The sequence below is a fragment of the Thalassophryne amazonica genome, chromosome 5 (assembly GCF_902500255.1).
Source record: "Thalassophryne amazonica chromosome 5, fThaAma1.1, whole genome shotgun sequence".
Classification (NCBI taxonomy): domain Eukaryota; kingdom Metazoa; phylum Chordata; class Actinopteri; order Batrachoidiformes; family Batrachoididae; genus Thalassophryne; species Thalassophryne amazonica.
In genome coordinates, this window is record NC_047107.1 from 78,802,367 (window position 1) to 78,828,633 (window position 26,267).

Consider the following 26,267-nt stretch of genomic DNA (forward strand, 5'->3'; position numbering starts at 1 on the left):
GGGCTTTCATGCTAAAGAGGATGCACAGTTGGAAAGTCTAACTCTCATTTTATCACTCAGCTTTATTTTCATACCCTTACCTGTTGTGATGAATGAAGTATAATGGTCAAAAGCACAAACAGTGTGGAGGGGCTATGAGTCACTGGTGTCTGAATAGATGACAGCTGACATGGAGGTGGCTATTTATATTCCTACAGAGAATTATTAAATTATCATGTCTTTATCTGTAGTCAGGTGAAGGTTTCAGGACCTGTAACTGAAGTACCAGTCAGCTGTAAGGACACAAGCTGAGTTACTCATATAACATGGTCCTTTTTCTGTGAGAATGGCTGCTTCTTGCCCTCCCGTTTCCTTTCCGTTTCCGTTGCGTTTCCACCCCAGAGTGATAGCCACACAGGCTTTAAATCCCATTGCAATCCGGCAGTGGAAAATGGATTGATTGATGGTAATGCTTGGTATTGCACAAGGTAATGCATAGACCTGGGTGAGAACATCACCTCATTACTGTAGGTAAACCTATAATGAAAGACCAGAGGAAATCAAACACTAAGGAAGATAAATCACTCCATAGTCATGGTTCCTGAGAAAATGCCTCATCACCTTGAGTCTTGATTGAAGAATTTGCTGTAGGTTTTACCAGAAAAGGCTGTCAGCTTGGTGTTAATAAGGTCTTAAAATGATTTACAGTACAGCCAGAGGTTCCACCATTCTGAGTTTTAAATTACCTCCATTGATGTTTCTTATTAACAATCCATTATTGCTTTGTTAAGATGTTTCAGCTCATTTTCAGGCTGCTGGTCACCCGAAGTGTAAGTTTAAAAACAACAACAGCCCTCCCCTCAATGCATCAGTGTTTCCGGGCATCTCTGCATTGGCTACCAGTCAAGTTCAGGATCTATTTTTATACCTGTGCTGGTCAGATCCAGAGTCTGTCTCAGGAGTGCATTTTTAAAGTGCTGGATCCATATAACATGCAAAATAAGGAATGTTGCTGATTATACAATAACATGATTTTGGAGGGTGCTATGGTTAATCATCTGCCCTCCATCTATGATTTGCAGCCCACCATTACATTTGCATTTCTTCGCCCCTCCATCTTTGAATAAAAGCATATTATTATCACTTACACTACATAAGCACATACAAACCATATCCACCATCACTCATCAATAGGGATGGGTATTGTTAAGATTTTATCGATACCGATCCGATTCCTTATCGATTCCCGTATCAGTACCTCTTATGAATTTTCTGTGTACTAAAGGTAGGCTTTACAGGTTTTCTATGTCAACATTTTAAATTGGTCACTGGATCTTTGATCTCTGGACAAAATAAAAATAAATAAAATCTGTAGTTTTTGTCAAAGGCATTTCCTTTCAGACATTTTGGCATAAATGTCTCTCCATACATCTGAGCTGAACTTAGCCGGCTGCTGCACGTCAGCTCAGGACATCTCTTTTTGGGAGGAAAAAAGTTTTGATTGATTGCAGTTTGTTTGTATTACAACGTTTGGAAAGAGGTGTCATTTGATTTAAACGGCATTTCGCTTTGAAGTTATGGACTCTAAAACTGGACTCTATCCTTCTAACTTGACTCGGCAGAGAGCCGCACAGTGTTTGGACCTGTGTGAACGGAACGGAGGACGGTTCTCATTTCTCGCAACAAGACAGGAGTCCCAGTTAGTGACTTTAATCCGCACAAAAGTGACTCACGATCAGTGGCGGATTCTGGTCTTTCAAGGAGGGAAGCTCAATTTCGGCCTACATCATAAAATGTGTCGGTTTATTTATACGTAAATTCTACCCTCCGTTCCTTTTCAAGAAAATGATCTGTGACCCTGTCGTACCAACAAGGCGTCTTTTCCAGGGACTTGACTAGTGTCCTCTCAATGGCCAGCAGAGCTAGGCTGCTTAAACGGCCTTGGCCCATGGTGTTGCGGGTGTAAGACTTGAGCTGCTTTAAACAGGAGAAGCTCCTCTCTACATCTGCAGATGTAGCTCCAATCACTGCCACTAATGACAATAGTTTGTACACCTGAGGCATTGCACTGTCCAACTCCATGTCTTTCAGAAACAGCAAGAAATCACATAGCTTTCCCCTGTTGCCCTGCAAGTCCTGGTCTGAATATAGGACTTGAAGTTCAGACCTCAGTCTCCCTGAATCAAAGAACTGGGCAAAACTTTTCAGGACACTCTGAAATGCCTCCTCGGGAAACACTTTTCTAATCTCATCTAATTTCCCTGGATTGACCAATTCCAAGAAGCGCAGACTTTCCAAATTTGCAAAACGCCAAGGTAGCTGCTATGTGAGATTGTCTAGGTTGGCCATGTACAGATTTCTGTAGCGCTCCTTGGGATCCTGTAGTCGTGACAGACAGCGTTTTCTCATGGGCTCAGTTTGTGGGTCTGATGTGAGATCTGCTGCTTTGGCATAAACAGCTTGGAAAGCCCCCTCTGACCTCTTCTCTTTGACAAAAGCAAGAAGAGACTCAATTCTTTTGCAGTACAGAACATCCATAGCTCTCTGCTGGACAATGTCAAACACCACATCAGTCTCAGAGAAGATTTGTTCATATGTGTACAACATGAACACAAACTCAAAATCCTCCAGTTTCATCAGAAGACCTTTGGCACAGTCTAATGTGTCATCATCCATGGACTTATCTGCAATGATCATCTCAAAAGTTTGCAGGAGGGCATCATAATTGTTTGCCACAGTGCTCACTATCCGTGATGTGAAATTCCATCGAGTAGGAGCATTTCTGGGCAACCTTGAGCAGCCTGCAGACTCAAGAAAAGACATCCTCTTTGTGGATTTTGAGAAAAATGTGGCAAACCCAGAGAGTGATGCAAAAAATATTCTGCACTCAGATAAGCATTTAGCCCCCTGAGACAGAACCAGATTCAGTCTGTGTGCATAGCAATGCACAAACATTGCACTGGGGGCTATTGCTTTAACTTTGGCCTGCAAACCATTGAGAGCTAAAGCCATGACAGCAGCACCATTATAGGTTTGCGCCACAAGTTTCTCCCTGAAATTGTAGCCCTGCATGTTCTCATTCAAGACTTCAAAAACAGCCTGAGCATCTCTTCCCCCAGAAACATCAAAAAATCCAATAAAGCACTCCTGAATTTTACCTGCCCTATCCACATAGCGAACAGTGACAGAGAGTTGAGCATGGCAAGCTATATCAGTTGTTTCATCCACCTGCCATGCAAAAAGGGAGCAGCCTGGATTTCATCCTTGATCTCATCAGAAACAGTGGCTGAAAGAGCAGAGATCAAGTCATTTTGGATTGCATGGGACATACCAGAAAACACAGCTGATGACTGAAAAGACCTGTTACTTTTCCCCACCTTTTGCACCAAATTAATCTGAGGAGTTGATCTGCCCTGCTGTTTAACTCTAAGTTTTTCTTCGTAAGGAAGACTATCAAATGGCTTCGCCAAAATCCGGTCCACAACATTCAAATTGTCTGCCATTATATGCAGCTTGCTAGCTCGCTAGCTGGGACTGGCGCGAGGCTAATGTGAAGTGTGTCCGCCTGTGAGTGCTTTGTGACGGTGGAGGGGCTCAGCAGTACCCGCTGCTCGGTAGGGACAGAAACTGCGATAGAAGTCAGAAAGAGTGATAGAAGTCAGTCTCCAAACACAAGCAGCTAAAAAAAAACCACCAGAAATAGAAGCTTGATTTGTCGCTAGCTGTTTTTAACAAAGAAAATGGCGCTAAGAGCATTAGGAAAGTCTCCGGTTCAACTCAGAACAAAATGAAAATTAAAAAATGCTCCCACGGATGTTTACACCAAAAGATCGCTGATTCGCTCATTTCGCTGTCAATCAGAAAGGGATTCAGCCTCAGACAGATCATCCAATCATCATGCAGAAGCTGAGCGTCCGGGCCAGCCGAGGCCAGCCCACTGCCCCATAGACCCCCAGAGATGCTGAGCGTCCGATGGGCGGGACAAAGCCCAGCATTTATCCAATGACTCGTCTCGTTTCGCTGCACTCTTTGCGTCGCTATTGAACTCTGTGGATGGTCAGCGTCCACACTGTTTAAAGCACTGTGAAGCTGCGGGAATGAGTGAGAGGAAAGCCGCGTCGTTACCAGTGATAAGAAGCTGATTCTGAACAAAAGTTGAGCACGTTGTAGCGCATATTTAGTCAATGACATGTACACACAACAGTATATATTTGATCACTTATTTTTTGACATTTTAGGGGAAGCTGAGCTTCCCTTGCAGTCTTAGAGCAATCGCCTCTGCTCACGATTGACATATTCATGGATGAAAGTGGTGAAAAACAAAAAAAGCTGAAACCCGAAATTACCCCCCAACACCACCTGGATGAAAATTTTTGAATTCTAGAAGTTCTGAAATGCAATCTGGCACTATTCCAGACAATAAACTGCAGTGAGCACAGCATCCATTTTGCTGAGAAAAAAAACCAACTTTCCTTATTCAAATTCATTCCAGTAATATTCTGCTCTTACTAGGATGCAGCAGTTTTCTAGCTTGGCAGATAGTTCTGGAAGAAATCCCTGAAGATATTAACAAATTCAAAATATGGTTTGACCAAAACAAACTGTCATTAAACTTAAATAAAACAGGGATGAAGTGGAGGTGTAAGAGTCACTAGGTGTTCACAGGAAACAGTTATGTATTTCTATATTTAGTTATTCATGTTCATTGTTAGTTGGTTTGAGTGGATCCTTGTCATTTGATTGGTGCTTTGTATGTCACCTGACATGGATTCATTCATCCCATTTGTGTTGCATTGCATTTAGAGTGTGGCTTGGTTCCATTTAGAGTGCAATTATGGTTCCATACGTTTGGTACCATTGCACTCTGCGCACACACACGTGCACATCCTCGTGCACTCGTGCACACACACACACAAAACAAAACCACTGTGCTGTCTGGTGGCTGTTGGCAGGAGGTTGGAATGAAAAGCTGGACTAATTTCTGATGTGATTTTTTTTTTTTTTTTTTTCTTCCCACTGCACTGAAGATGTACACACTGCATCATTACTTTTTCTTTGCATTTTTCCTTTGTTTACGTGTAATTTGCTCGAAAACCTATTGAAAATGCCGTGGGTTTTTTCCCCCCAGAAGTAGAGAAATTACATCATATGCGTCATATTTTACCCATTTAGCGCCCACCCTCAAACGAGACTGCGGTGCCCTATAGTGCTTCCATTTACCCTGCAGATTTGGTTCCATACTGTTTGTACCATTGCACACCATGACAACTGCTCATTCACACTAGCGGCAATGGTACATAGTTTAAAAACAAACAGTGCCATGACACAGTGACCAGACTCACTGGGTAATGGATGGGAAGGCTGGATGCACTGAGGGGGCTCAAGAGCGAGTTGGGGGAATCCTGAGAAAGCAGTGCTTGCAGGAGGCAGAGCTGCACAGATCGGGTTGGCCCCGCTACAGTCCGGGTTGGCCTTGCTGCTCCCATCTTTCATGAGCTGAACTCAGAGATCTAAAACATTTTCTATATACACAAAAGACATATTTCTCTCAAATATTGTTCACAAATCTGTCTAAATCTGTGTTAGTTGGCACTTCTCCTTTGCAGAGATAATCCATCCCACCTCACAGGTGTGGCATATCTAGGTGCTGATTAGACAGCATGATTATTGCACTGGTGTGCCTTAGGCTGGCCACAATAAAAGGCCACTCTGAAGTGTTCCGTTTTATCTCACAGCACAATGTCATAAATGTTGCAAGTTTTGAGGTAGTGTTCAGTTAGCATACTGACTGCAGGAATGTCCTCCAGAGCTGTTGGCCGTGTATGGAATGTTCATTTCTCTACCATCAGCTGTCTCCAAAGGCCTTTCAGAGAATTTGGCAGTACATCCAACTGGCCTCACAACCACAGACCACATGCAACCTCACAAACCCAGGACCTCCAGATCCAGTACGTACACCTCCAAGATCATCTGAGACCAGTCACCCGGACAGCTACTGCAACAGTCGGTTTGCAGAACCAAAGAATTTCTGCAGAAACTGTCAGAAACCATCTCAGGAAAGCTCATCTGCATGCTCGTCATCCTCATCGACGTCTCGACCGGACTACAGTTTGTCGTCGTAATTGACTTGAGTGGACAAATGCTCTGATTCGATGGCATCTGGCACGTGAGAGAGGTGTTCCATTCACTGATGAATCCTGGTTTTCACTGTTCAGGGCAGATGGCAGACAGCATGTGTAGCAGCTTGTGGGTGAGTGTCATGTGGGTAAATTGATGTCAACGTTGTGGATCGAGTGGCCCATGGTGGCAGTGGGGTTATGGTATGGGCAGCTGTATGTTAAGGACAATGGACACGTGCATTTTATGGATGACATTTTGAATGCATAGAGATACTGTGATGAGATCCTGAGATCCATTGTTGTGCCATTCATCCACGACCATCACCTCATGTTGCAACATGATAATGCATGGCCCCATGTTGCAAGGATCTGTACTCAATTCCTGAAAGCTGAAAACATCCCAGTTCTTGCATGGCCAGCATACTCACCAGGCATGTCACCCATTGAGCATGTTTGGGATGCTCTGGATCGGAGTGTTCCAGTGCCTGCCGATATCCAACAACTTTGCACAGCCATTGAAGAGGAGTGGACCAACATTCCACAGGCCACAATCAACAACATGATCAAGTCTATGTGAAGGAGATGTGTTGCACTGCATGAGGCAAATGGTGGTTACACCAGATACTGACTGGTTTTCTGACCTCCCCCCCAGACCCCCCAGTGAAGCACAATTTCACATTTCAGAGTGGCCTTTTATTGTGGCCAGCCTAAGACACACCTGTGCAATAATCATGCTGTCTAATCAGCATCTTGATATGCCACACCTGTGAGGTGTGATGGATTATCTCAGCAAAGGAGTGCTCACTAACACAGATATGTGAACAATATTTGAGAGAAATAGGTCTTTTGTGTATATAGAAAGTGTTTTAGATCTTTGAGTTCACCTCATGAAAAATGGGAGCAAAAACAAAAGTGTTTGTTCAGTGTATAGGAAATGATGCTCAATGTGGTATAGCCACATTGTGTGAAGATACCGCAGTATTAAAACACTGTTCCAGACCATACCAATGTAGTGGGCGGACAATGACATTATTGACGTGCCTTTCATTCTTCATCCGTTTTTAGCAAGCCATTATAGCATATCGGCATCCATGCAAAGTAATTGTAACCTCCAGGGAACACCCTAGTAAGTGCTAATAATATATATTCTTGGACAGATTTTTCAAATCATCCAAATCACAAATCAAAGACAAGTTTTATTTGTTTATTTCAGGTCATTTATTTATATATAAGGTTTAACCTTACCAACCCCCAAGCACTTGGGCAACAGTGGTAAGGAAAAACTCCCTCGGGTGTGATTTGACGAAGAACCTTAAGCTTAGGCAGAGTAGACTGAGGGGGGCAACCACCTGCTTACAAAAATCAAATAAAAAAATACAACAAAGAATTTCCCAACATACAAAACTAGAACAGAAATGTTATAGTCCTCAGGTTACAGTCCACAGTTTCCATCCAAAGATCCTCCTCAGACAGGCTGCACTCTCAGACAGGAGACTGCTGAAAGTGTGCTTCTGTCCACTGCATCCATCTGCTAAAGGGATCTAACCTCATCGTACCTCAAACAGAGAGAGAGCGAGAGAGAGAGCAAAATATTTCGGCCGGAACTAACTACATGTACAGTATTAATGCATTTGCATTCAGATGTTGAGCTGCAGCTAATCCACCATGGGATGAACATTATTACTTTCCTGCAAACCTCAGGAGTACATATTAGTTTTGTCTGTCGGAACCACAGGTTGACGCTGTATTTTATTCATTAAATTGCTTTCCTCTCTTCCCCCGGTTAGATGGAGGCAGTTGGATATAAAATACCAGCTACCACATTCAGCTTCTCCCACACCCAGTGTATCCTCTATGCATTGGGGGTAGGAATGTCGACTAAGGACCCAGATCACCTTAGGTATGTCTCAGTGTGTGCATGTGCTAGCATCCTTTGCGATGTATTAAAAAATGGAATAGAAAGAAAACGTGAACAGTTGACAGTGGTTCCATTGTTTGAACTGCAACAAGAAAATATGTTGAAATCCATTCAGGCTTACAAACACTGGTTTGTACTCTGCATGATGTGAATTTTGACAGCTGAGTAATGCCAGCATGTTCACGTAGGTTCCTGTATGAAGGCCATCCAGACTTTAGCTGCCTCCCCACGTTTGGGGTCATTCCGTCCCAGTCTGCCATGATGGAGGGCGGTCTGTCCTCTGTTCCTGGACTCAACATCAATTTTACACAGGCAGGCATCTTTAAAAACACATGCTAAGTCTCAAATGTGTTACTCTATGTACTTATACATACTTGTGTCTACATTGTATATCACAAACACACACACACTAATACAAATATGATGTTTTTGGTCTTTGAATTTCTTTGGTTTTATGTAACTGTGGGTCCAATATTTTGGATCAGGTATTACATGGAGAGCAATATCTGGAGCTTTACAAACCTCTACCAACCTCAGGTATTTCTTTCTGTACTACTTTAGTTCTCAAGTGCAAATTACTTTGCAGTGTATAGAATACAATTCCATTAAAATGAACTGAAAAGCAATTTTACAGCCTCTTTGAGCCATTTTACAGTGATTGATATGTCTTTAATGAGACTATTCTAGTGTAAGACACTTTAGACTTGAAGCTGAGTTGTATCATACTGACTAAAACAGCTGATTTTGAGCCATGTTGCCACTGAATTGAAACACATTTTATCTGTTTGTTGAGACATCATAATTAATGCATACTGTGAAATACTTAAAATTATTATTACCGTAATTTCCGGACTATAAGCCGCTACTTTTTTCACACGCTTTGAACACTGTGGCTTTTACATTGATGTGGCTAATTTATGGATTTTTACAGGCTTTTTGCTGTCAGTTGATTTCCTGAAAGCTGCGTTCCTCATGCGGTGTAAATTCACACACAGTGTAAATATAAGGTCTTGCCTGTTCATTTTAGTGAAGAAAAGTCCCTCTCTGGCACTTAACACGAGAATTGCGCTGGCAGATCAGTTAGAGGAGCAGCACCTTCTGCCCCCAACCTTCCCCACCAGTTCTCTGTCTTAGCGCAACAAGTCAAAAAAAGTCACAGCGCCTCATTAATGTCTCATTTACCACAGAATCCATCTGATCCCGGCTACACACAATAAAATCTCAAGAAAGATTAAAATTACTCAGTTCCCCACATGGAGCAGACACCGTGCGTGTACCCACTGGGTGACGTGCGCGTCACTATTTACGTGTAACACTTCAGGGAAAAAGCATTTACGGAATGTATTTAAATAAAAGTTAAAAAATCTTTCTAACATCTTTCTGTGTAAATATCTCATATTGCAACATGGAGACCCATGGCTTATAGACAAGTGCGGCCTATTTATGTACAATTTTTACTTTTTCTTTTTAAAAATGGTAGGTGCGGCTAATATTCAGGTGCGCGCTATGGTCCGGAAATTATGGTAATTGATATATATATATATTTTTTTTTTAAATGTAAGTAACCCATGTATGGAATACATTTTTCAGGTAAACTGACCTCTCAGGCCACCATAGCAGATGTGTTAGACAAAGGATCTGGAGCAGTCATCCTCTTGGATGGTGAGTTTTTCCCTATTCGGGTTAACAGCTTTTATCACTTTGTGTGTTTGTTCCATTTTGACATATATTCCTCACTTTCATGTGTCATTTGCTGAAAGTTGCCTTTTAGGCTGAATTAATGAAAGTTAATTTAAAGTCTGTCTTCAGGGACTGAAGTAATGGACTGAGAATGGCTCATATTTCAGTTTGACAATTCCATAGAGATGGATGTATTAGAGTAACCCCGTTCTACCGTATAATTAATCTGACTGTAAATAAATGACATGGGACCTGAGGTTTCCCAAGGATGCGGGAAGTGAGAGTCTGTGTAAATTTCTTGATAGACACTAGTCAGATTGTTTTTTCCTCTTAGGCTGGAAGCAAAATTATTTCCAGATGATCCAGCAGAATAACGTACTGTAGAAGTAGCATGTTTATCTTTATGCCTGTTTGTGTTCTAATTTGAACCGACCAATTTGAATAGACCAACCGGTACTTTGACAGCAGCCTTTGATTCCTTCTGACAGCTGCTAATTTATTTATCTTGTCAATCAGCTTCCACATAGCTCTTTGATTAGACTGTGGTTTCGCTTTGAATGTCTTGTAATGAGAAAATAATGTGTTCACGCTATTTATGCTTGATGCCAGGACATATGGGATAATGGTGCTATTCACAGTGATTGATTGGCAGGCAAGCAGTTGTACTAAACACACACTTACGTTCGCATTGTTGGTTGGTGTCCACTTTTCTAAAACCTATAGAGATGTCAAGTTTGTTAGAAGGTGTAGAATGAATAGTAGTTTACCACAAACAGGTTTAGTTCAATTTAAAAATGCAAGGTAACTCTGTCTTGAAAATATGAATGAACTGAAATCAGAGTCAGTCTCCCCTGTACTTGTGATGTAAAACCTAAGTTTCAATTCATTGAAGTTGTGAGTACTTCACACTCTTAATCTAGTTACAACTGTGTGAAGTCACATTGCCTACAATATTGTCACATTATAATATAGAAGCTATGAAGACTTTAAATAAACCCTTTAAATATGTTTAAAATAATCTAAGAAACATTTCTTTAATTCCAATGTATAGTTTTATTGAACTTTTATTGAACTTGAAAACAAATGTAAAGCAGTCAAAAGAGCAAAAATACAGTAAAATAATGTAGAATGGTAAAATAGTGAATGGATAAAATTATTTCCTTTATTTGGTCTTTTCCTCATTCTAAACTGTTGTATGTACAGATTCTTGGAATGAATCAGATTGTAGCTTGTTTTTTTTTTTTTTTTAAAAAGTCAAAGATATAAAAATATTTTAAGAGTGGTGCAGCAAAAAGATCAAAAATAACAGCCAGTTACTATATTAGACCTGTCACCCATTTTAGTGTTTTGAAGAGTCTTGGACGATAAAATAAACTTTATTGATCCCACAACGGGAAAGGAGGACTCTTCTTCTGCTTTCGAGTCCATAAGGTTGCAACGAGTTGTACAACTGGCCTAAAAATCCAAAATCTCTTCATTTTGTAATCTCTAATTTAGTTTTTAAAGTATTTCTGCCAGGCAGGTTGGTCTCCTTGGCCTTTTTCAGCTGAGAAGAGAGGGCTCCTTGTTCTTTCTTTGCTGAAAATTGACAAATGGAGTTGACTATAATTATATGGTTCTTGTCATTTATTTTTGTTGTAATATGTGATGAATATCTTTTTACATGTCTATGTGTCACGCCCTGTATCATGCCCCTCATATCGTATCTGATACAGAAACATCGGGGCATGATACAGGGCGTGATACATAAACAGACATGTGATAAGGTATATGTCACTGCCAAGATAAGTGAATGCCTCTGCAAGTTTAACACTTTCACATATACAGATATACATCTGATGGCTGTGTCCAAGAAGTTGTTAAAAGCCTGAATTTCAGTCTTGATCCAGACCAATAGCAAACCCAGACACTCCGATTCCTCACTGAGTTTTTAAAGTGCTGCAGTCAGAGTATCCACTGATTTTTGCAAAGATCACAGCATCGTCTGTGAAGTCAAGGTCTGTAAACATTTCCTCTCCAACAAAAACACCAAAATCATTGGTTTTCACAACCCTATCCAACACCCTACCTTTGCTTGTTACACCTCAGACTTAAAACCATTGGGGAAATGTAGAGTTTCTCAAAAATGGCCAGTTTATGTTCAGTTTGTGATACAAGCTTGATACTGAAAAGTTCTGAGCCGCTGTTGCTTATCCATGCATCTGACTGTAACCTCACTGTGCCAGTATTTTGCAGTTCTCATATGTGTGTGGGTCTCCATCCTTTCCCAACATTATAGCGCCATCATCTGATTATTGGATGGAACTTAAAATGAGTGACAGTGGGGCTCAGACTCGATTCTACCAAATGGTGGTTTGAGCAGCTGTAAAGAAAAATCAAACAGAATCTGAGCCTCCTTCTGCTTTTGTAGCCTACGAAACTGTTCTTTGTATTTGTTCAGGTACTAAGGTACAAATTTCCATCATGGAAATTGGGGGGAAAAACTTTCTCAAAATGTTGAACTTGCATTTTATGCTTGCTGATATGTTTACAAATAATTTAGTTCTTTTTAACAATTTGAGTAGACAGTCATTCATTTGTTTATTTATTTTTTATTAACATTAATTATTGTTATGATTATGGACCGGTCATAACTATGATATCCTAAATTGAATTATTCCCTGTATGTTGAATTCAGTTTAAAAAATTTGACTAAAATTCTTTATAACAGGGGTTCCCAAGTTCGGTCCCCAAGATCTACTTTTCTGACACTCTTAGTTGTCTCCCTGTTCCAACACACCTGAATCAAATGAAAGACGTGTTTGCAGGCTTTTAATGAGCCTTTCATTGGATTCAGGTATGTTGGAAAAGGGAGACAACTAAGAGTGTCAGAAAGGTAGATCTCAGGGACCGAACTTGGGCACCCCTGCTTTATGTTTTACACTGTACAGTTTGATGCCTGTGTTAGATAAATGTTAAATGTGATAGCTGTAGCTGTGCACTCTCGTGCATGGTGGTAACTGACTGCCATGTTTGTGCTGGTCCACAGTGAACACCTATAGTGGTGACGAGCTGCTGTGCTACAACCAGTTTTCCGTGTTTGTGGTCGGAGCCGGAGGATTTGGAGGGAAGAGAACTTCTGACAAAGCCATAGTACATCCTCCACATTTCCAAAAAACACCCTCTGCCCAAAACAAAAAAACCCTGTTGTACATAAATGCTGCATGGTGTTTTGTTTGTTTTCCCCTAGGCCACTCTGCCTCCACCGAAAAGAACACCAGATGCTGTGGTGATTGATTCGACCACAAGAGACCAAGTGAGCGCGCGCGTGTGTGGGATCTGTTGCAAAATAAATCTTGCGCCTTGATGTATGCAATTGGAAATGGGACATATTGTTTTGGTTCTGAGCACCGCTGAAATAATCAAGATTTAGAGAAAATGTGAAGACCTGCAGCTCAGCGTGCTGCAGAAGTTTGCTAACTGTAAGGTGCAGTAAAAAATAAATAAAAGAACAAAAACTACATCCCTCGAGGAATTTAAATGGCTTCAAAGACGTTCTTATTTTAGTTGTCTTCATGATAATTTAATGCCATCCTGCATCTGTGTAAGTTCAGGAGTTTATGAATTAGATACCGTTCTGAACAGTGTTTGTTTCTCCTGTGGTTGCAGGCGGCTTTGTACCGTTTGAGTGGGGACTGGAACCCTCTTCACATTGATCCCAGCTTTGCTGCCATGGGAGGTGAGACTGCACTCTAAACCTGTAGAAATAGGAGCAGAAGAAACCAGAGAAAAATGTTCTGTGCCGGGCTTGAGTCATTCTGTGGGACAGCAGATCGATTGATGTTTTTGGGTCTGATGCATAGTTAAACGTGGATGTATTTAAAAATGCTCTTTGGTCAGGCTTCGGGGCTCCCATCCTGCACGGCTTGTGCTCTTTTGGCTTCGCTGCCAGACACGTCCTGAAGCAGTTCGCCAACAATGACCCGTCCAGCTTCAGAGCTGTGAAGGTTAGCGTTACACTTGTTATTATTTGATCAGATAAGACTCAGTGATACTCCTCATTTTCTTTGTTTTCCAACATTTTGCATATTATTACTAAGCACATTGTTGAGCTGCTCTGTGCTCTTATCTCACCATGAGCTGGCTGCACTCAGAATCTTAATGGTTTATTTTTTTCTAAACTGTTTGAGTTTTCCAACATTTTGCATGTCTGTAAACCCATTAAGATGCTCTTTGCATTTGTCTCATCTTCAACACTGCACCCAATATTTTGTTGAAATTCTTGACTTCGTATTGACTCCGTGTGTTGGGTCACAGTAACATAAATATGAAAATTATGTTGCTTTTGATATCAATGCATACAAGGACAGACTCACCTCTGAACTATTTATAAATTTGTGTCCTTGATTTGTGAAAGTCTTCAGTGTATGTTTAAAATAAATCCAGTATTTATCTTGTGCTGGTGCACATCAGATTGTTGCTCAGCTTTTGCCACCATCAGTCGAATTTCTTCTGCTCAGGTTCGCTTTGTGAAGCCTGTGACGCCGGGGCAGTCGCTGCAGACTGAGATGTGGAAGGAGGGAAACAGGATTCACATCCAGTGCAAAGTCAGTTTTACATAAATTTGCTTGGTTTGTCGTCTGCCTGCAGTGATCATACCTGTTGATTGATGTGTAACGTACGATGAAGATCCACATAGTTTTCGTATTTTGACGTGGGAGTGTTTTTCTTGACTGGTGTTCTGCTCTTTGATCCAGGTGACAGAAACTGATGCTGTTGTTCTCTCTGGAGCTTACGTGGATTTACACAGCACATCAGAGGCTTTCCCAGAAAATATCACTGATGTATGTTATTTGGAAAAATGCTTTTATCCAACACTAGTTTCTCTGCCTCTCATTTAATTCTTGTCTGGACTCTTGACCCTTCTTTTCTTTGTTTTTATCTCAGAGATTTGTCTTTTCCATGATGTAAAAATGATGATTTCATACTCACTGTTTCATTTTGGTCTCTGATGGGCCAGTGCCAGGGTTGGGAAAACTCAACTGTCAATCAGTTCAGTTTAAAGCATGCGTACATTTTATACTAGGCATATGAATCTCATCACTCACAACGATTCGATATGATACATTTCGCGATACTGAAGATACGATGCCATATGATTCACCCTTGTTCCCGATTCGATACAATTTGATATGTATTTGATGGCGATTCAATTCCTCACAGTGCGATATGATGCGATTTGGTGCGATACGATGCGATTCAACATGATGCAAAGAAATTATACCAACAATTTAAATGGAAAATAAGAAGCTGCAATTCAGTATGGTACTATGGTATTCTTCTTCTGATTCTACTAGAGACAGAATATTTGTTTTACTCCTTATAAGCGGCAAATTTACCAGATTCAACATTATGGAACAGGAATCAGTTCCCTCATATGTGGAACCTGCTTCATCACACTGTCAGAACTTAAACAGTACATTAAGACAACATCACTCTCAATGAGTGACTTAGAGTCACTCATTGACAGAGTACTGCCTTGGCAAAAGTAAATTGAGATACTTTTCTCACCAAAGTTTTGCTGGAGGTTTACAGTCTGAGGAATATCGGAGTGGAGCAGCAGCAGCCATGTGGTTTAGCACTATGGCATTCTTTACAAATGACCTGCGTCTTGTGAAGTTTCCCGTATTTTTTTTAAAAGAGCCAAAGTATCTCCAAATGCCTGATTTAAATTTTTTAGCTACGTCAGAAATCTCCAACCTCTCGCAGACCTCCATTTTGTTGTGGTAGAAATGTGCTTTCTGGCTTCTGTCTGTGTTCAAAACAAAACGTGAAGCACGGATGGTGCATTCAGTGTGCCTCGGGAAAAAATTGATGCAAGCACGCAGCGAGCGATGCGATCATGATTTAACCTGTCAATTGAATCGATGCACACTGAATGAATTGATACTCGCATCGTGCATGTTTGTATCTAGATACCGATTCATATCGATTATTTTCCAGTGCATCCAGAACATATTGACAGTGCTTCACTTTTCCCATATATTGTTACGTTACAAAGGAATTGTCTGTAGTCCTCCGAGACAGGATTTTTTAGATTTTTGAGCTCAGGTGGATCTTGTTTCCACTGATCATCCTTGAGATGTTTCTACAGCTTAATTGGAGTCCAGCTGGGGTAAATTCAGTTGATTGGACATGATTTGGAAAGGCACACACCTGTCTACATATAGGGACCCACAGCTGACAGTGCATGTCAGAGCACAAACCCAGCATGAAGTCAAAGGAATTGTCTGTAGACCTCTGAGACATGATTGTCTCTAGGCACAAATCTGGGGAAAGGCATAGAAACATTTCTGCTGCTTTGAAGGTTGCAATGAGCACAGTTGCCTCCATCATGTGTAAATCCTAGAGCTGGTCGCCCGTCTAAACTGACCAATCGGGGGAAAAGGACCTTAGTCAGAGAGGTGACAAAGAACCTGATGGTCACTCTGTCAGAGCTCCAGCATTCCTCTGTGGAGAGAAGAGAACCTTCCAGAAGGACAACCATCTCTGCAGCAATCCACCAATCAGGCCTGTATGGTAGAGTGGCCAGAAGGACGCCACTCTTTAGTAAAAGGCACATGGCAGCCTGCCTGGAGTTTGCCAAAAGGCATATAAAGGACTCTCAGACCATGAGAAACAAAATCCTTTGGTTTGCTGAGACAAAGATTGAACTCTTTGGTGTGAATGCCAGGTGTCATGTTTAGAGGAAACCAGGCACCATCCCTACAGTGAAGCATGGTGGTGGCAGCATCATGCTGTAGTGATGTTCTTCAGCAGCAGGAACTGGGAGACTAGTCAGGATTGAGGGAAAGAAGAATGCAGCAATGTACAGAGATGTCCTGGCTGAAAACCTGCTCCAAAGTTCTCTTGAGCTCAAACTGGAGTGATGATTCATCAGCCCAGATTCAGATGACCCAGACCTGGATCCGATTCTGGAGAGATCTGAAAATGGCTGTGCACCAACGCTCCCCATCCAACCTGATGGTGCTTGAGGGGTGCTGCAAAGAGGAATGGGCAAAACTGCCCAAGTTTGTGGCATCATATTCAAGAAGACCTGAGCTATAATTGCTGCCAAAGGTGCATCAACAAAGCATTGAGCAAAGGGTGTGAATACCTATGTACATATGATTTCCTAGTTTTTTATTTTTAATGAATTTGCAAAAATATTTTTTTATGTTATCATTATGGGCTGTTGTGAGTAGAAGTTTGAGGGGGAAAAAATATTTACTCCATTTTGGAATTAGGCTGTAACATTCCACAATTGTGGAAAAAGCTAAGCGCTGTGAATACTTTCCAGATGCACAGTATATTCCCACAGGCCCAACTTAATAATATAGCAATTTCTTTAAAATGCGATTTCTCTCATGTGGCATCACTATTGAGTCGAGCACTCAGAGGCTAAAGGATATCTGTCCTGAAGGACCTCACGCTCCCACTGAATCAGTCCTGTAGAGGGACACTCACTGATTTGGCTAAGAAAAAGGTTTGGTGCTCCCTGAACTCTTGTGTGATGGCTGTGAAATGAACTCGAATATCGTGGGTGTGTGATGGTTTGGTGTGACAACTAGAGCCTATTTCCATAACTTACACCACGGCGGTGTGAGCTAAAATAGTAAAGATGTCCATTACCTCCTGTGCATCTTTGGAAGGTTGATTCAGGGTTTGTTTATTTTTGCAGGGGGCAGGTCTGCAGAGTGAGCTGGTGTTTGCAGAGATTGGTTGTCGTATAAAACAGTCTGGCTCAGAACTGGTGAAAAAGGTCAAAGCTGTGTTCAGCTGGGAGATCACAAAAAATGGCAAAACCGCTGCTCAGTGGAGTAAGTTTTCAAACTACAAATCGGCTAATCACACTAACACGCACCCATAATAATCTGAGTCATCACCATTTAATTGTATTAGTCAGCTAACAAATCATCCCATTATTCACTTTGGTGCTAATACAGTGAGATGATGAGATGAGAAAATAATCGATTTTTGTCAATTAATTTAAAGTTTGACTGTTTCCATCTTGTGACACATTTGTTGTTCTCCATTTCATATTATGGTAAAGTGTAAATCTTAGTGTTTAAAATTTTAAGGCTTATTAATCCTGAACACATGATAAATAAGCCACTTTGTACCAACCGACAGGAAACTTTAAAGGACATATTGCACGTTTTCTAATGTCTCAGTTAGCAAGACAGCATAAAAGTACTCATGACTGTAAGTCTCTCCACACACGTGCTAATAATTAGTGATTGCTGATGTGTTTTATTCTTCTCACTCTGAGCGTTAGCAGGTGCATTTCCAGAAAATGTCTCAATCGGCAATTCTCTGCATTTTTCAGTGTGTGACATCCATGTTAGAATGAGCAGAAACATCCTGATGACTGACAGACAGAGGGAAACAGACCTGCTCCGTCAGAAAACAAAGCTTCTGAGCTTTCTTTTGAAAGTGATGGCTCAGATTTACACAGGTTTTACAGACAGGAGATGACACACTTCACCCTGAATCTCTTAACTTTTTCAGTGTATGGTGATGCACTGTTTTTGTGGATGCTGATTTACTGATGCTGTGTACATGGATCGGGACATCTCCATGACGCTGTTTTTAACAGACTTCATGGCACAGAGATGGATTTGTTACAGTGGAATAAGTTAATGGAGTTGGAGTTAATGGACTTTACATGCCACAATCGTGAGAGAACTAAAGGTGGAGCTGTAGTCGCTGATTGTGCATGTGTGTGCGTGTGGGGGCTTTGATCGTGTGGAGTTTACATTTGGAGTGGCAAGCTTTTTTTTTTTTTACTTTAAGTGTGAATTTGGAGCTGGTGTGTGTGTGTGTGTGTGTGTGTGTGGGCGGGCGGGCGGGCGGGCGGAACTGAAGAGATGTGTAGCAGCTTCTGCCGCTGTGAACATGAATGTCTCCACGACATTTTTTCCCCCAGCAGCAGCCGTTTTTTTTTTTATTTTTTATTATTTTTTTTTTTTATTTTTTATTATTTTTTTTTTTTTATTGATAACAATGTTCATAATTAATTGTGCACAAAGCTGATCCTTGAGCAGAGGTTGTAATAACAACCTCTGCGTTTATTCAGAAGCGCACGCTGGAACGCTTCTAATAGCTACCTCACCTGTCGGAAACAACTGAGTACTCACGAGTACTTTATTTTCGGAAGTCTCCATAGCTGTTTGCTCCAAATGCCATAAACTTTGAAGCCAGTCACAGAAGTGCACAAAGTAATCCCGGTGGATCATCGGATGGTCACTAACAGCCTAAATGTAAATTTTTATGGTTTTGGTGTCCTTTAAAATTTCAGGAACTATCTAGTTTAAACATTCTATGGTTCAACAGTGACTAAAATCACTAAAATTATTTGTAGAACAGAGGGTTTTATTTTAAGTTAAACATTCTTCAATGCAATTATTTGAGGAACACAATAACCCCCCTTATACGATGATGATAAATATGTAAATTTTGAATGCAGAAAGATTTGGAATATTTTGCACCAAGTGAACATGCCATCCCTTTCATACTAAAACTGATTTGATTTATATTTTGCCCCTGCAGAAAGGTGCATATTCACTACATTTTCCACACATTATCTGTCTGTATTTAGCGTGGCCTTTGCCCATTTGTCCCTCATTGGCCACCATCATTTGGTGTATATTTCACACATGGGAATTGTTGCCTGTTGCCACAGCCAAAGCTGATAGCACTGCTAGTCTACTGTCAAGTTACAGTGAAGAACTTTTTAACTTTTAAACCCTAACAGAAGTAGGGTTTTTGCTTTTTTTGGATTTATTTTGGTGTCACAACATCATGAACTCTCTTGTGACCTTTACAGCACTCTGCCCCTTTCACACCGGGGCTGCTTCAAGTTGTTTCTTGTGCCGTCATGACGACGCAGGAATGTCTGCGTAGGGGCGCGCAGCAGGGGGGCAGAGAGGAGGTGAGGACGCAGCCTGCACAGAGGAATCAGAGTGCACAGTTTGGCTGCAGCCAGACTGTGCACTCTGATTCCTCTTCTAGTTTATATTTGTTCTTGTGCTGAGCTGCAGGTCTGCGCTCTGAGTTCTGTTATAGTTTATCTTTCGTCCTTTGACTGCGAGCTGCGCGTGCGCGTATGAACCGTCTGTGAATAAATGTGGAGATGTCTGGAGTTGCACTTGATGTGGATATGTCCTGTCTTTGGCAGTCTGTGAGCAGGACTTATGCCCTTTTTTGTCCTTTGTTTTAACACAATTATGAGAGAGTCTGAGGGGAAAACAAGGAACTGCAGCAGCCAGACAGTTTTTTTTTTATTTTTTTTATTGTTCACATGTGTACGCGTGAACGAATCGTCCGTGGACTGGAGATGTCCGGACTTTTTACTGGATGTGGACATGTCCTGTCTCTGGCAGTCAGTCTGTGAGCAGGACTTTTATGGACTTTATTTAAACACATTTGTGAGAGAATTTAAGTGCGAGGAGCTGCAGCTGCAGTCAACATGTTTTTTTCTATGCTCTTTTTGAGCTTGTAGTTTTTACTGCATTGTGTACACGGTATAAAAACAATCCTGCCTGATTTATACTGCGGGAACAATGGAACACAGCAGGAATCATAAATTAGCATCAGGTAATGTTGTATTGTGAGGGTGTTGCTTCCAGTCACGTTGAGTACCATCGCATTGCTCTGACTTGCGCTGAAACCACTTAATTTCTGCGTCGAGCACAGGGCACAAAAAAATTAAACATGTTTAATTTTTGGCGTCCGATTCGCTTTGTCGTTTGCGTCCCTCGCGCTGTTGTGGCGTTGAGCTACATCGTTTCGGCACTGGGTTGCTTCCACATGGCATCGCCATGACGCCGCACGACGCAACTCAAAGTGGGCCCGGTGTGAAAGGGGCTTTAGGTGTTAGAGACTAAACTCATTACTTCAGAGGTGTGTCTGTGTGTCAGTGTGTGGACTGGGTGAAAATGTAAAATTGTGACTAAATTCAAATGAAGTTGATTCCTTTAGGTGCGAAAAGACTCCATCTGATCGTTCAAGCAGATCAGACTCAAGGGAGCAACGTTTCAATATCACAGAAACATTTATTATGGCTTTTGGTGCAGAAGTAAAACAAAATGAAGTGCTGCTGAGTTTGATCATGTTAAATGTCTGAAGTAAGCAAACGATATTTAGAAAAAACTCCTTAATATTACTGGAGTAATATTTATTGTCAGTGTTGTTCTTTTGGATAGTGATCATGACTGTTCCCTGATTTCTAAAAGGGATGCAAAATAATTGAATTTAACATAGAGATAATGTCCTGTTCAGGCCCCGAGGCCCACTGGTACTGGTGCTTATCCTGGGATCTGGTTTGAGTCTGCAACTCCCCTTGGGTGGGATGTCAGGTCATCACAGGTTATTTCCCAGCTAAGGCTGGTACCCATTTACAGCCGGGTGGACTGGAACATTGCAGATGAAGTGTCTGGTCCACAGAGGGGTAGGGTGACCAGGATCGAAGCCAGGTCTGTATATTGGTGGTCCAACTCCTGTCCCACTGAAGTGCCTGCTATGCTAAATTCATTAGCATTTAATTAGTTAATCATAATTAATTTAATTAATGAATTGCTCATTGCTCAGAAATGGAAAATCATCCGTCTCCACTTGGAACTTCACAGGCTGACACTCTGGAAACATTCATCAGGCTGTGATGTTAATTTAATCCTGGTTGGCATTTTGTACCTAAACTGAAAGAAGTGCTAAACGTAAGAAGCAGGCGGTGCTAATGAGGTAATAATAACTATGTAAGTGTAGCGCAGGACCAGAGATGGGATGTTCAGTACTCGGTTTGTTTTCATACTTTGTTTCAGCCATCGATTTGAAGAACGGCAGCGGCTCTGTGCACAGAGGCCTGTACAGCGGCAAGGCAGACGTGACCTTCACAGTGTCGGATGAAGACTTCATGGAGGTGGTGCGGGGCAAACTCAATCCTCAGCAGGTAACGAGGGATGAGACCCGGTTGGCTTTTTGTTACAGAGGAACTTAGCAGTTAAAAAAAAAAAAACAAGTGTGGTGTGGATGTTTCACTCACATTTCCCAGCACACACACAGAAAAGTCTCTGATATTTTGAGTGCACTTCAAATAAAGAGTTCAGCTTTGAAGAGCCATCCCATCATGTGGTCTAATCACTGGAAGGCAGCGATCTGTCAAATCAAGTTCACCCAGCACTCGGATGATCAATCACCTCTACTTGTTATGTCTACCGTGTGTTGTCGGCCATCACGGCGCTTGATACTGATCTGAGGCTGGCGTCTGTGTGCACTTACCAAAGAGCATCATCAGTTCGTGGTGCTGAAGATCCTCCACCAGGGGCTGTTCCAGCCTCATCATCAGACACCATGAAAGCAGGAGGTGGAAACTGATGAGCTGGTGGAGATGAAAAGGACACTGCTCGCTGTCATCCCGTGATGGATTCCAAGGGAGGAGGAGACTTTCCACCTCACACCTCTGAACCTTATAAATATTCTGCTGCGCTGCCACAGCACCGGTGCGCACGTGTCGCTTTTATCGTTATTGTGAGCCGTTAGCCAGAGGCAGCTTGGCCCCGTTTTAATCCCCGTGTGCTGGAAAGCGTGTAACAGCCAACCAGCTCCACATCTAAAGCCACTTTGTACTTTCCAGAAAATAATGTTCCGGTGTGCCTTTGTTCTCCTGTTAGGCGTTCTTTGCTGGAAAACTGAAGGTTAGAGGGAACATCATGATGAGTAAGAAGCTGGAGGTCATCTTAAAAGACTACGCCAAACTGTGAGCACCAAACTACCCCACCCCCAACCCCCGCGCACTTTTGTCTTTGACTGCTTGAAGTAATTGTTTTATGAGTTATTTCACTGTTATCATGAAATGATTTTCCATTTGCTCACTCATGAGAATGCAGGTTTTTCTTTTTTACTCCGACAAAAGCAATGATTTAACAACAGTCTTTTTTTAAACACATCAGCCTTCAAATGTAAAACCTGACCACAGTCTTTATTCTGTTCTGACAGTCTTTTTGTATCTGAACACTTAAAGCAGCAGAACATTCAGAAATAAAATCTTCAGCCCTTCTATTGTCGAGCCAAGGTCATAATTAAACAGCTCAAGTCATAATTCAACTGATTATTTAATTTTGACTGAAACTGTTTTTAATACTGTAACAAACCATATGAAATGTTATTTTCTCAATATTATCTATGGATAACACTATTTGCAGATTTTTGAGAAAATTAATAATTATTGCATTGAATTATTTTACTGTAACTGTGGCCATTCATTGCAATTAAAATTTAAATCTTATTTCACACAATAAAGTCACAAATGTTTGTTTGGTTTCTTTCTTGTCCGTCTTACACTGCTGCCTGGTTTCACACTGAAGGTACCATAAATTCAGTAAAACCTCAAAGGGAGTTTGTTATAATTATATAAATCAGGCCTGAAGCGGAGTCTGTCCGGGGAGACTTAAGTAACACGATGTACCTGCAATAATTCTTCTACACCATGCACCTCTCATTTATATCGTCAGCCGGGAACAGGACTTGGGAGCAAAACGTACTGAATTACAAGCAAGCAGTGCTGAAAGAATGCATTAGTGTAAAGTCCCGCAGTTCTTTGAATGACTACTTGAGGCTGGCTCCAAAAGCAAGTCACTCCCAGCGTAACATTCAAAAACCAAAATAAACAAAAACCACCAGTAACAGAACAATTAGCATATTTTGCTTCATCTACCACCTGCCAGCTGCAACGAAACACTGGATTCAAGTCGCCCCCCCCCCCCACACACACACTTTTTTTTTTTGACTGAAAGACTTTCTATAACTGAGGTAAGATGAAGTAAATACTCAGCCAATATATTCATGAATAGCAAGTAAATTCTTAAGATATTGTGAATTAACAAGATGAAACATGTTAGTTGAAATAGATTAATCAAAAGTGTGAACAGTAAATACACCTGTTCCCGTCTATATTTACTGCAAGTATCTGTTTAAAATGCAATGAAACAGCACATCAGAGTTGAAGCAGGTTTCTATTTCATTCCTTCTGACCGCCAGAGGGCGGTGCTTTAGCACCTGGATAACTACATGTGCGCAGCACAGAGGTCGAGAATATATACCAACAAAGTCACGCCATTGAATGTGACCTGGGTGACGTCACTGGTTGTCTTTATATGCCAGACGCACCCAGCGCTCGCTTCTTTTCTACATTCTCGCATTCTTAGAGGTTGAGAACGCATTTAGCTGCGATTGCCGCTCTCGTTTGTAGCCACCCAACCCACCTTCGGTTGGAGCTACGTGCACTGCACACGTCCTCCAGAGGCTGCGAGACACGGCTTCACCGTTTTTTGTATTCTTTGACGCCTGTCATGAGTACACCTTCCTAAACGCTGGTTGCGCGCCTTTGCCGCTGCCCTGCTGGGTATTTTCCTCTGTCCACGTTAGCTGTGTTGTTTCGATGAAAGCTGGCTATTTGTTTAGTTGTGTCACTAACCCCGTTAACTACGTGGTAGTGTGTGTATCAGAACCAGTATAGTGTACTGTGTTGGGCTTGCCGTGAGTGTTTTCCACTCCTTGAAGTACTTCGTCTGCACTGCCACCATTTGCTAAGTTTAACAGCTCCGCTAGCAGCTAATGTTGTCGTCATTGCTCTAAGTGACTTAGCACTTAGGCTGTGAGTTTTTCGGCTGTGTGCATTGTGTTATTACTGTGGCTGTGAGTGTTTCACGCTCCGGGCCTTGTATTAGCTTTTACACTGTGAGTGTTTCTCGCTCTGTGCCTCGTGCCGAGTCTGCGGCTGTGAGTGCTTCACGCTCCGTGCCTCGTGTCGAGTCGACGGCTGTGAGTGCTTCACGATCCGTGCCTCGTGTCGAGTCTGTGGCTGCGAGTGCTTCACGCTCCGTGCCTCGTGCCGAGTCTGCGGCTGTGAGTGCTTCACGCTCCGTGCCTCGTGCCGAGTCTGCGGCTGTGAGTGCTTCACGCTCCGTGCCTCGTGTCGAGTCGACGGCTGTGAGTGCTTCACGCTCCGTGCCTCGTGTCAAGCCGACGGCTGTGAGTGCTTCACGCTCCGTGCCTCGTGTTACTGTTTACACTGCGTGTGATTCACGCTTTGTCTTTCCATTTGTAACCATCAGGGCTTGCGTTAGCCATCTGCACGCAGTCCACAATGTTGACAGGGCCTTTGTTGCATGGCTGTAGTACCTGTTTGGCTCCCTTGAGCCCAGATGATGGACATATGTTTTGCCCCTCGTGTCTTGGGATCGGACACCTGAGGGAAGCCCTGACTGGCGATGCCTGCCTTAATTGTGCCAGCATGCCACTGGCAGAGAGATCTGCTAGACTTGCGGCATTGGAAAGTGGAATATCTAGTGCGACTTTGGCCTCCAGCCCCAGGAAGGAACCAAAGCTCCGTAAACGCCCACATGCAGGAGCCCCTTCTGCTAAGAAGGTTACTCATGACCATGCTTTGGCTGAAAAGGTCGAAACGTTGACTTCTGAGTTTGCTCACATTAACTCCTTGCTTCTGAATCTACAGCCTAGGGATGCAGTGACAGTTCCTGTTGTCCCTAATGAGGCTGATCAGACCAATGTAGTTACTCAGCAGGAGGAAGATGTCGTGTCTATTGCTGCAACTGATTCCTTGTGCATGACAAGTGATATAAACTGTGTGGAGGATGAGGATGAGAGGAGTCTTTCTTCAAGCCATTCATTAGTGGGCTCTCATATCTCTGAGGCAGAGTCCATGCCGCAAACCGGACCTGGACTATCCTTTGTCCAGCAAGCTGTTCAGTTGGCTTTATCCAGGCTTGGGGTCGACAATCCCCCTGCGGAAACCACCGCTTCAAGTGCCTTTTTCAAAGTCACTCAGAAGCCTGAGTTCAACGTTCCAGTTTCACAACCATATATCGAGGAGCTCCACCGATGTTGGGCGGACCCCAAATCATTGACCCATCTATCACAGGACTGCAGAGCCTTTAGCTCTATGTGTGATTCGGCGCAGTATGGTCTGAACCGTATGCCCGCCGTTGACAGCATTATTGCGAACCTGGTTGTGGCTCCAGCTGATGTTGCTCGGCCGGATGCCCGCTACCCACTTCCTCAGTGTAGGGTCACTGATGACCTCCTCACCAAAAGCTATGACATAGCTGCTCGCATCGGTCGCCTAGGCAACTCACTGTCCCATTTAGCCCTTACCCTCTCAAAGTCTTTGAGGGAGGCAGAGGTTGATGATGCTACGCAAAGTCTTAGTAATGCCTCACTCCAAACCTTTGCTTTTATGTCCAGAGAGCTTGGCAGACTGATGTCAACCCTTACCATCACTAGACGTCAGGTGTGGCTTGCGCAGTCCCCCCTGTCCGAATCCTGCAGAGGCACACTCCGTTCGCTGCCGGTTCTTCCAGGCCAAGTATTTGGACCTGCGGCCCAACAAACTTTGGAGCGTGCTGTTGAGGCTAGTAAATCTCGGCAACAGTTTGTTGACCTACACAGGTCTTCCAGACCTCAGCCAGTCAGACATCCTACAGCTTTTCACTCTACATCCAGGCTTCCGTTGACTCCCAGAGCTGCACGTGCTT

General features: G+C 42.4%; 1 protein-coding gene across 1 annotated transcript in view; it reads left to right on the plus strand.

The window, feature by feature from the left end:
* The window catches only part of hsd17b4 (hydroxysteroid (17-beta) dehydrogenase 4), an 80,667-nt gene extending 57,895 nt beyond the window's left edge, over positions 1 to 22,772 (plus strand). Inside the window, exons 13-25 of the mRNA XM_034170626.1 lie at positions 7,886 to 7,998; positions 8,205 to 8,328; positions 8,502 to 8,553; positions 9,607 to 9,678; positions 12,725 to 12,828; positions 12,926 to 12,991; positions 13,345 to 13,414; positions 13,576 to 13,682; positions 14,196 to 14,282; positions 14,433 to 14,519; positions 17,396 to 17,534; positions 21,537 to 21,664; positions 22,386 to 22,772. Of these exons, the coding sequence (XP_034026517.1) occupies positions 7,886 to 7,998; positions 8,205 to 8,328; positions 8,502 to 8,553; positions 9,607 to 9,678; positions 12,725 to 12,828; positions 12,926 to 12,991; positions 13,345 to 13,414; positions 13,576 to 13,682; positions 14,196 to 14,282; positions 14,433 to 14,519; positions 17,396 to 17,534; positions 21,537 to 21,664; positions 22,386 to 22,475 (1,239 nt within the window). The 3' untranslated portion in view covers positions 22,476 to 22,772. The remainder of the gene's footprint in view (positions 1 to 7,885; positions 7,999 to 8,204; positions 8,329 to 8,501; positions 8,554 to 9,606; positions 9,679 to 12,724; positions 12,829 to 12,925; positions 12,992 to 13,344; positions 13,415 to 13,575; positions 13,683 to 14,195; positions 14,283 to 14,432; positions 14,520 to 17,395; positions 17,535 to 21,536; positions 21,665 to 22,385) is intronic.
* Positions 22,773 to 26,267: the final 3,495 nt, after the last annotated feature.